We start from the raw sequence: 12,460 nt of genomic DNA on the forward strand, positions 1-12,460 counted from the left end.
AAGTTATAATATTTGTATTTTTGTGACTTGATTACTTTATTAAAATTAGTTTTATTTATACACATATACAAGCTGATTATCATTTAATATTATATTTTACTTAAGTTAAGAAAATTACATTTTTTATGAAAATACGTTTTCGTATAATTGCCGTTGAAAATAAATCATTACAAATATATAAATATGGTCGTGTCATCAGCATAGATGTCAACGAATGATTTAAGTATGTGTTTAGGGAGATCATTGATGTAGATCAGGAAGAGAGTTGGGCCCAGAATGGACCCCTGAGGGACTCCAGCATTAATACTGTGGGCCTCTGATTTCTGCCCATCAACCACTACTCTTATGAACCTATCAGAGAGAAATGATTCAATGATTGAGAAAACATTTCCAGTAATACCGTAGCTGGAAATCTTGTGAAGTAGGCCCTTATGCCATACCTTATTGAAGACCTTTGATATGTCAAGAGCAATTGCCCTGGAAAGGAAACATTTGTCAAGAGATTCACTAATTCTATGTGATATAACTGTTAGCACATCTGCTGTAGATCTTGCAGAGCGGAAACCATATTGCATGTCACTAAGAAGGTTGTTTCTGTTGAGGTGGTTGACTACTTCTTTAGTTAATATGGATTCCAACAATTTACTCATTACACACAGGAGACTGAGAGGGAGATGACTTTTCACCTGAATTCTTAAATACAGGGCATACTGATGAGATTTTCCAGGGTGTTGGAAAGCACTTTTCCTTAAGGCAACGCTTAAACAGTTTTGTAAGTATGGGGGCAAGTTCTGGTTGGAGTTTTTTTTTCAGCACTATAACTGGAATGCCATCAGAGTCGGTTGCTTTACTGGAATCAAGGTTCTTGATTAGCTTGGCGACCTCACACACAGATGTGAAAAGACATGTTACTGCTAAATGCCTTACTTAGTGTCCTGCAGACATAATCTTAAATAGTAATCCCTACATCCAAGTGGCAATATGTATTGTTTGGAATGAATAAGAGTAAAAAGGTGAATGAATTACGTAGAGGATAATGTGATGGCAAGTGAATAAAGTCACAATATCAGAAACAGTTTAATTAAGGATTGTTTTGTAAGTTGTGCAAGACATCTCTTCATCTGTTCAGTGTAGTGTTACATTCATATTCCTCAGTTTGAGCCACAACCACATTCACTACAGGAGCAAGGTGATAAAGCAGTTTGTCAAACTTCTCTTTTTAACACTGCAATTATTCACCCATTTTTTTTTTAATGATAGTGAAGTCATGCAAACGAATTGTTGGTTGCTAGTGCACTTATTGATCCGCACTACTTTTTAAATAGTATTTTCAAAGTTAATTAATTAAAAGTACATTTAATGAAGAAACTTATTGATCTACAGAAGAAAAACATTGAACTCAGAAAAGAAATGCTTCAAAATCATTTTATCGCGTTGTTGGTTAAAAACCATAATGACCCGCGGCAGAATTAAATACCACAGATGAGAACGGGCATTGTTTTTAGACACAAAGATCTGATACAAAGCTGTATGCATATTGCAAGACCCAGACTGGAATTAAATATGGGAAACATGCACACTGGAAACAAACAGGCTACTCTTTGAACAAGTAGGGTCAAAGATGCTTAACTCTGCAACAGAGGAGTACCTTCTCTATCAGATATGACTGGTGGCAGTTATAAAATTATTAACATATTTTTTGACAAGACACTGTAAAATATTAAAAACTTACACATGTTAAATTCCAAATAAAGGCCAATGATATACAGATACCAGATAAAACATACTGTATACCCAGAAGCTAGTCCATCATAAAAACCCTTATCAAATAATCAACACTGCAGTCACATTCACCTTCATGTCGATGTACGAAAGTGATGCGATATTATATGGAACAAAGTCGTAACAACAGATTAAGAATGCATTACACAACGAGATTTAATTTAAAATGTCTTCTGGCAATCATGCAATGACCTCCCATTAACAGCTACATACACCCTTCAACAATCCACAAAGATTTTGCTAACATACAAAGTTTAAGATCTGATTGGTACAATCCCTGCCTGGTTGAGGTTAAAAGCCTCCTTGAGAATGGGGTGTATGGAGGTCACAGGCACATTGGAATCAACACAACATCAATGTGGCTTATTCCACAGTCATTTGAACAGATTATTCTGTCTTCTTTTTGAAGAATGAAAAAAGCAGTGCCCCTCCCCCTCTAATCAGAAGAGAATGCGTGTAAAATTACCTCATAGACTCATGGAACACACCGATGAGCACATCAGACACAGCTTTGTAGATTTTGACCAGTATCCTCACAGGAATCCTTGTTGTTTTGCAATTGGTGCAAGACATCTCATCCTTCATTCAGTGCATTGTTACAATCATACTCCTCAGCTTGAGCCATAACCACATTCGTCTCAGGAGCAAGGTGATAAAGCAATTCATCAACGTTCTATTTTTAACACTGCAATAATTCCCCCCCCCCATTTTTTTATGATGGTGCGGAATCACAAATGAAATGTTAAACTGACGGGAGTCTCCACAAGCTACTGCATGCTCTGTTTCCTCCGGAAACACTTTGTAGTACTTTTCTATCAACAAAGATAGACTTAGTAACATGGCTTGGTGAATCACAAGAGTTCGTGACATTGGAGATTACTTGTCACCTACGCATTACATACTTGCTCTGCAAAGTGGGAAGCAACAATGTCTCATAAAGTGTAGAAACAAAAGAGAGAGCTCATTCAATGTGCACGCACAAATATATAATTTACCTGATTAGCAATGTAGTCGTCATTTGAACACCAAGTTATAAGATAATGACGAGGGTGCTGGAAGTGAGTGTTTATTCCCACAAGGTGATCAGTAACTGCAAAGTTGACTAGCCAGTGTCATATCTTGTATCAAGAGAAAAGTGACTAAAAACATGCCTGGGGTTTTTGGTTTGTTGGTTCTGTGTGAGCATTTAAATCCTTGACTACTGCTCGCTTCGTTGACTTTCTGAGAAGTTACTCATCCATATATTATTTTAATTGGAATTCATTATTGAGATGAGTATTATTTATATTAATTTGTTTATTGCGGACTATTATTCTCATCTGTATTAGTTGTTTCATAATGTTTCGGCAAACTATTCCTCTGGCTTTCATGAGGTGGTAACCGCAACGGATAGGAACTTCGAATCTCCTAACTGCATTCTCAGCAATCACTGCGCCAATCAACTGCACCATGGGCCCCGAAAGAGGGACCTGTGGCGCAGTTGATAGAGACATTGAATCTCTATGGTTCCAGATGAGAATTGTCTGAAGATAGCGGTTTCAATCCTACCCAAAGCCGGCCAGAGGCTTACTTGGCCAAAATGTGGTGAGACGACAACAACTCCGAATGGCAGTGATTGCTGAGAATGCAGTTAGGAGATTCAAAGTTCCTATCTGTCACGGTTACCACCTGACGAAGGCCAGAAGAATAGTTGGCCGAAACGTCATGAAACTACAACCAATAAAGATGAGAATAATAGTCCGCAATAAATAAATTAATATTACTCATCCATGTATGCGCCTGTGACACAATTTATTCGGGCAATTACTGTTGATTTTTTTTCCTCGTCGTTATCAGTTTTGTCCCCAACCCTTTTCCACAACCTTTTCATTCAAAAGATAAATATTTCCTATAAAAATTGAAATTTTCCTTAAGATGTGAAATAACTTTTTGTTATGTAGCAGTGTTTAAAATTTTTACATGAATCATACCGACAACCGTTTCCTTTTTCGTTCATGTATTTTGTGCTGTAATGGATTATGTTAGAGTACGTCATAATACGTTATTTAATTGCAACGTTTTCAATATGAAAATAATTTTCAAGGCACTCGAAAAAACAAAACAAAAAAAAACTTTAAAAACAAAACTAAACAATGAAAGCCCGATTAGAGAGATTTCGGGTTTGTATTACTGTACACATAGATTCGAAAAAGTTGTCAAAAAACAAATATATAACAAATAAATGTTATCAAAGGCAAGATAAGTTACTTTTCTACCAAACTGAATATATTTTTTGTGTTTTTATTCAATGTAACATGTTTATTCAGCTCGAAAAGCATACAGTGTTTACCGATGTATTGGAAAATTCAAAATGGCGGCCGACACTCTCTTTAACACGATAAGTTCGGGATAAGGCGTTATAAATAATAAACTAGACAAAATACTGTTAGAAATTCGCTCAATATATGTTACCATGACATAAGTTGGCATATATTCGGTGTTTTTTTTAATGGTATGTTGTCTAGTTTATTATTTATAACACCTTTTCCCAAACTTACCATGTTAAAGAGAGAGTCGGGCGCCATTTTGAATTTTCCAATACATCGGTAAACACTGCATGTTTTTCGAGCTGAATAAACATGTTACATTGAATAAAAACACAAAAAATATATTCAGTTTGGTAGAAAAGTAACTTATCTTGCCTTTGATAACATTTATTTGTTATATATTTGTTTTTTGACAACTTTTTCGAATCTATGTGTACAGTAATACAAACCCGAGATTTCTATAGTACCATTCTTCGTTTCTATGCAATCATGGAATGTTGACTCATTTATCTATTAAAACAAAGGCAATCATAATAGTTTCGACGCGCCCCTGTAGTAAAACAAAGGGAATCATAATGTAATAAAAAAAGAGCTTCAAAAGCAATTAAATTAATAAATACTTACTTTTTGTTTGGCAATCTGTTTTTAACAAAGAAACGATTATAAGATGAGTTAATTTAAACGAGACGAGTTTGACGGGTGGAAGTCAACATTAAGATGGCAACCGGAAAAGCAAGTTCGCAGAAAATTATTTTTGTTTCAATTTTTTTTTTTTTTTTATTAAAATGTTTTTTTGTGACAATTTGTTGCGTTGTGTTAAATTACGAAATATTATTTCATTGTTAAAAATTATTGGCGATCACACATATTAACTTACTGGAGCCATTTACCACACCATAGAAAACAGACGATGATAGTTAATTAGATATAATTTAAATGTTTATTTTAACAGAAATGATGAATAAACAAATTGAATGTTTTTCGCAGAAACAATGGCATTTTCAAATGAATAGCTTTATTGACTTTAGTGAAATTTTCCCACTGACACGTGTATATCATTTTCTTTCAAATACATGTTTTTTGGTACTTGTAAAGTTTAATCACATTAAAAAAAATGAAAATATCGAAAAAAAAGTTTAAATTGTACGTGTCTGTTATGGAATGAAGTTGTTCTCCGAAAAAAAAAATTTTCACTTAATTTCATCTTTTCTTTTTTTTTTTTTTACAGCGAAAAAACAATTTGTTATAATACCGAGCAAAAGGTTCGATTTTTATGAAGAAAAGCTGGTATTAAAGATGAGGAGGGAGTGTCGACGGTTTAGATTGAGTTATCTCCCCGTGGTATGTTCATAAAAATTCTAAGATGGCTACCTTCAACGTACTGTCATAAAAACGTGTTTTCCTGCTGTTAAAAAAACAAACAAACAAAAAAAAAAACTACTCGATCAAATTAAGTGAAAAAAATTTTTTCGGGGATCTTCAGTCCAAAACGGATCTGTACAATATTACTTTTTTCGATATTTTCATTTTTTATGTCTTGATTGAACTGTACAAGTGTCTGATTTTACATATATTTAAAAGAAAATATTTTTAAAAACAGTACTTAAATAAACATGTATTTTAAAAAAATAAACGAATATACATTTTTATTATATTTAAAGGCATTTTTTTTTATTTTAAAAAATGTGCGTATTTAAATGAAACAAACAAGAAACAGTAGAACGTTATTAGGTGAAATAGATACATTTATATATAATTAAAAAAAACGTGAAAACTTTAAACTTATATCATTTAGTATAAAGGGCTTAATTAATTTTAGACGTATGTTTAAACTGCGTTGATATTACTCGTGGCGTGGACGTATGTGAGATGATAAATATGTTGGTTGCTTACATTCGCTGTCATTTTTGACATGTACGCTTTTAACGCTAAGATTGTGTTTTTTGTTTGTGTTGTTGTAATAACGCGTCTCGTCATTGTAATGTATAATTGTCCATAAATTAGTTGACACGAAGATCTTTTTCTCTTTTTCTCTATTATCTTAACATTTTAAACTTCCCTTCCTATTAATTCTTACTTTCACTCTTTCTCTCTTTAACTATATTTCATCATTCTTTCTTTTCTCTTCTAGCCCTTGTTTTCTTTATAATAACCCTTTACATCGTTTTTTTTTTCTTTTTCTTCTCCATATTTTTTTTTCTTTCTCTATTTCTTTTTTCTCCTCCTCATCATTCTCTCTCCATTATATATTTTTTTTATTTAGTTTTTTTTAGATTGCTCCTCCTTCTTTACATAATTAAAGTTCTGTGTTTTAAGTTTTTTTTTAAACTCCAACCTTTAAAGAGTTCCTACATAATAATAATTTTAAAAAAATCCATTATTCATTGAACATTTGAATAGTCAAGTCGCTGCCTGATGATATCTGTTGTTTGATTGAAACAAATGGCTGTTTGTAGCAGCGGGATGTAAACATGTTTATATAACAATAAACAAGTATTATCAGCTCTTTTTTATTGAGCACTATCTAACAACCTCATTGAATTCACTAGTCTATTACTTTTGAATTAAAAAACCCCGAGTATATATATATATATATATATATATATATATATATATATATATATATATATATATATGTCTGTTTGTTTTTCTTTTTTACTTCATCTTTTCTGGTCTACCTCCGCATTGTTTTTGGCTTTAATATATATATATATATATATATATATATATATATATATATATATATATATATATATATATATATATTGTAATTGTTATAATTTGCAATGCTTTATTTTCATAAAAACTGAATAAATTCATTCATTTTTTTTTACTACTGAAAACCATAACTTTAGTAAAGGTATTTCTTTTAATCTTTATTATTTTAATTAATATTTTTACTTACAAGATATTTTTAAAAAATTTTCTCTATTACACCTGATAAGTTTTTATTCGAGACAGGATATACTTAAATCTATGCAAACAAATTTGAATTACTTCCTGTCGTTTGTTAAGAAAATAGGAAATAACAAACTATATGACTAACAAAAGTAAAAAAAATGTTACATCGACTGTTAAGATGAATTGGTCGGACCTATATCTGAGCGAAGTCATAAGCTTTTTAAACAAAAAATAAATCTATGCATAGATGAGAAAACGAAATAAAACAAGCCAGGAACATTTTCCGTGGTATAGAGAGCCAAGGTATAAGTCAGTTAATGACAGTGGTCTGACTTGTCAATAGAAAAAAAAATCACCCAAGCACTTATGAAACTTCTTCAAAAGTCAGCTTATCGTGAATGTCAATTTTAGGATACACAGCGTTAACTTTATGCAATACCGTCAGAAGCCAAATAAATCATTACATGACTTCATTAGACAAGCAAGAACATTAGAACAACAAATTGACTTACAGAGTAGAGAGCATCATATTCGCAAAACTATATCAGGCATTCTGGAATGAGCTCTAAAGTAAACCATAATGCTACAGCATAGCCAAAGTAATGGCTAAGGCTTAGGAAGTAAGAAACCCTTACTGTCAAAAAAGACCAGCTGAACCAGTTTTGCATGCAGAAAGCAAACAATACGAGCTGCAATACACTCGCACCATTTAAATAATTTATGGAAGGCCCCGTGGAAGTCCTCCTATGCGAGCTTATCAATGACTCTTGCTACAGACTCTGTAATCTCAATTGTCAAATAACGACAGCCTCTAAGGCTTTCCTTGGGCTCATGGAATAACCAAAAGTCAAAGGTAGCAATCCTTAATCTATAAAAACGCTTAGTGCTTATCTTGGCCAAATAGTCTGTGACAAAGATGGAGTTGTGGACTGGTGCATTGTCCTAGTGGAAATGCCACTGACCCGATTGAAAGAGTGCTCGCCTTTTCCGACGTAATCTCTTCTGTACTCCTTTAAAACTTCAGCATAGTATTCCTTGTTGACGGCCTCTTCAGTGCATGAAATCATATCCGTGCTGTCAAAAAAAAAGAAAAGAAAAAGAAAGGATCATCATAATTTGCTCTGTCTGGCCTTTTTGGGTTTGGGAGAGTGAGCATGCTTCCACTCGCAATTCTTTCTATTAGTCTCTGGATCATAACAGTACATCCAGCGTTTCTCCCAGATCATCAGAACATCAAGAACTGTGAGATCTTCATTGAGCAGCTCAAGCACTACCCTGCGATGATGACACTATCTTTCTTTATGATCTTCTCTGAGCACCTTTGGGACAAACTTTGTGCAAATCTCCTGCATCTTCAGTTCCTTGCAAATAATTGTCTATCCATTTCTCACACTGACGTCAAACTGTGCACTTATTATCTCTATAGACACAAAACGGTCTTTATCCATGAAATTCTTTATTTGGCCAATCAACTCTGGTGTTCTAACTTCCTTACTCCTCTCACACCTGTCATCATCTCTCAGAGACTTCATGCCTTCCTTGAATCTCTTATGTAACCAAAAAACTGATGGTGGTTCATGCCAGATGGCCCACAGTATAAAACATTCTATATGTTTCTGTGACATTTTTCCCAAGTTTAAAACAGAATTTTATTGCATATCATTCTTCTAACGTGTCTTATTGTCCAGATTTTATGTTTGAAATTTACCAGCTATGACAATCAGGCTTTAGTAGGGTGTATTTTAATTCCTGTTTTAGCTGTTTCTTTGAACATGAAGTCAAAAAAGTTCGGCAGACATCCCCTGTGATCTATAGCAAAAACATATTGAATTTCCAAAGGTCTACGACAATTTTAAATGCCTGTACCAAAAAAAGTTGGAAAATTATTGGAGGCACCTCGTAGATATAGCATTAACCTAAGCAGGAAGTGTGATAATTTGATACCAGCCACAAGTCTGAATTATGTCAGCATACAGTGATGAGTGTTCTGTGCGTGAAAGCAAGAGATATTGGGCAAAGTACTGTAGAAAAACTATCGTTTGTTCAGTACAACAGGCTCACCTCTTCACGACCAAGTACACCATCCATTGGACCCATCGAACTTGAAACGCTTCTCATCAGTAAATATAACCTTCTTAAAGTCAACATGCTTTGTTAACCACCTTTTAGCACTCTTCAGTCTTGCTCCTTTGTGTTTCTTAGTTAGTGTAATTTTTTTCTTAGTTTTTGCATACTCCAAACCAATCCTATGCAGCGTTCTTTGTACTATTCGGACGTTTACATCCAATTCACATTTCTCCTTCATTTCTCTTGCTGTAACATTTTCTCCCGATATCAAAAGCTGTGTCACAGTCCTCTTCATTATCCTTTCAGTCCTCTTGCCAATTGATCTTTTCCGTCCTCTCTTCTTTTTCCACTTGAAGTTTGTCTTCAGCATATATTTGACTGTTGATTTCGGCAGCTTCAAACCCATGGCGATCCTTTTGATGCTGAGGCCATCTTCCCGCTTCTTTCGTGCCAAACAAACGACTTCTTCTGAATGCATTTTACCTCATTAAACTTAATTGTTTTGCCAGAAGAATAGAGCAGATAATTGATTCTAATGATGATAGAAAAGGGCAGAAACAGCAGCAAGTTTTACAACCACCGACACCAAACTCTAAGTAGAATTTTATTGAGGAGACTAAAGGAAATAATTGATTACATCGATACTGGAAATAACAAAGATGATTATTTGCATCATTTCTACTCTTTTTTTTTAAAAATATTATTGCTAAATGCATAATAAAACCAGGAAACACAGGGATGAAGCCTACACGGCCATGAATATCAGACATTTTACAGGAAATTAAAAGCACACCACACATCCCACATGAAAATCGATTGTCGGGAATCTGGCAACACGCTCTCACTGAGAACGTTCTATCGGATTATATATTTTATTTTGTGTTAGGACAGAAAAGAATAATTTAAAATATGATTTCTGAACTTAACTTTTCTTCTAATTAAATAAAAATCGATTTCTTGTACAACTGAAAAATCAGACTCAACTATTATGAAATGTCAAAATTAAGCTTTTTTTCTGTTATAAAACAATTTTCACAAGTAGTAACTGCATTTTTCACTCATTGAAATTTTATTCAGCTTCGTATTGATTTAATATCAAATTTTTAATCAGTCTTGTAAGTTGGCTAAGATTATTTATTCTAAATGTGTTTTAACATACACATCAACAGTTGTTCCTATGGAAATTATAAAAATATTTCATTTGAGAGATTTGTTCAGCTTAGTATTAATTTGATTTCTATAAAATTTGTTTGAACATATGCCCCAAATAATTGTTCCAAATGTTTACATTGACATTATTTTCCAATCGATTTTGTCTTAGAAACCATTTACTTTCGTTGTACAGAATAAATCAACTATTTATTTCAACATAAAATAAAATTACAGGTTCTCCATGCAATGTCAATAGCATGGATATTGGTTTCAGGCTAATAATCTACTTTCGGTACATAGACTTCAAATAATTTATTTTGTTAAAAAATATTTCATATAATTTCCATAACATTACAATATCTAAAGAGAAATCAGATGCAAATACAGAAAGAAAACTTTATGTTTTCTATGCATTTTGGAAGATTTTTTATTTTATGTTAAGATATGAGAATATAATTGAAATATGATTTCAGAACTTATGATTTCTTCTAAGTAAAAATTGATTTCTGATATGACCGAAAGATTAGACTCCAATTTTATTAAATGTCAAAATTACAATCTTTTTCTGTTATAATTTTTTTTCTAAAGTAATAACTACATTTTTAGTTGATTGAAAAGTTATTCAGCTTTGTATTTATTTAATATCAAATTTATAATTAGTGTCATAAGTTGGCTAAGATTATTTATTCTAAATCTGTTGTAACGTATACATCAACAGTTGTTCCTATAAAAAAAGATCAAAATATTTCATTTGAGAGATTGTTTTCTGATTCGGACCATTCCTTTATGTGCAAGTTCTATTATATTGAATTACATAATTTAGTCTGTTCCATCTGCCTGTTTACCACCTGACTACAACCTGGATGTCTTCAAGTCCAATATGAACCGCCCTCTTAAGTAAGACACTTTATCAAATCTCAACACTAATGTACTGTATACGCAATAACCCTTATCTGTAAGTGGTTTCCAGGCCTTGATGAGTGGTGACCACTTTATAAAAAAAAAATAAAATATTTTTCATGATTAAAGTGGAGCCGATAATTACTTGAATTTGTTTCAATATGGTAGTTTTCTAGCATAAGGTTTTATTGCAAAAACCAAACATACAATATTTTTGTATCAATATAGTATCATTTCATATTAAATTTCCACATAAATAAATAAATAAAATTAGTCTTCTCTCTAATATAATTATATTTTGCAACGTATTAAATCGTTTAAAAAGAAACAGTGCTGCATATTTCATTTCACAAGAATGATGCTATTTTATTTGTGTAGAAAAGGGAAAAAATTTGAAGGAATATCCATTCGCATATGTGTAAGATGATCATGCGCTGAAAAATATATGGTCGATTGTGTTACAAAATTTACAGTTACATTATAAATTAACCAAATTATTTTTAAGAAAAAACACATATTTCATAAAGATAGCTTTTGTTCGACTGTATTGTAACATTTACTGTCACATTATAAATTAACCAAATTATTTTTAAGAAAAAACACATTTCATAAAGATAGCTTTTGTTCGACTGCATTGTAACATTTACTGTTACATTATAAATTAACCAAATTATTTTTAGGAAAAAAACCACATATTTCATAAAGATAGCTTTTGTTCGACTTTGTTGCAACATTTTAAATGAATCAAATTACAAAACTAATGATTTCTTTGTAGCATCAGAATATTTCATTCATTTTCAGAAAAAAAAACATATTTCACACAAAGATAGTTTTTGTTCGACTGTGTTGCAACTTAGTGAATGAATAAAAGAACACATATTTCACACGTAGTTTTTTTTTTGCAACATAGTGGATGAATCTAATTAATACTATAATAGATAATTTCTTTGTAGCATCAACATATAATTTGATAGAAAGAATCACTTACTTCACAGTAATATAGTTTTTATGCAGTATATGTTTTAAAATGCCTAACAATAGTGTATGCCAATAAAAAGTTCATTTTTTGGAAGTAAGATTTTTTTAAATAAGTGTTTGCTTGCAGCATATTTAATTTCTTATAAAAAATACCAACATGAATAATTAACAGGAATCTAGTTTATTTTTAGTGTGCATTTGCATATGTCGTGAAATAAGTTCTTTCCTTGGAAAAGAAGAGCTACATACTTCGCAAGAATATGGTTTTTCTCCAGTATGGGTTCGCATATGTCGCACCCTATTTGGTTTGCTTGCAAAGGATAAACCACATATTTCACAAGAATATGGTTTCTCTCCAGTGTGTGTTATCATAT

The 12,460-nt window shown here is 32.2% G+C and overlaps 1 protein-coding gene across 1 annotated transcript in view; it reads right to left on the reverse strand.

Annotated features, from left to right (window-relative positions):
- LOC145269182 (uncharacterized) overlaps positions 1-12,460 on the reverse strand; it is a 99,676-nt gene that overhangs the window by 4,595 nt on the left and 82,621 nt on the right. The window contains exon 3 of the mRNA XM_080124792.1: positions 7,972-8,063. Coding sequence (XP_079980918.1) covers positions 7,972-8,063 — 92 coding nt within the window. The remainder of the gene's footprint in view (positions 1-7,971; positions 8,064-12,460) is intronic.

The sequence above is a fragment of the Euprymna scolopes genome, chromosome 45 (assembly GCF_053919585.1).
Source record: "Euprymna scolopes isolate OS-2025 chromosome 45, ASM5391958v1, whole genome shotgun sequence".
Classification (NCBI taxonomy): Eukaryota; Metazoa; Mollusca; class Cephalopoda; order Sepiida; family Sepiolidae; genus Euprymna; species Euprymna scolopes.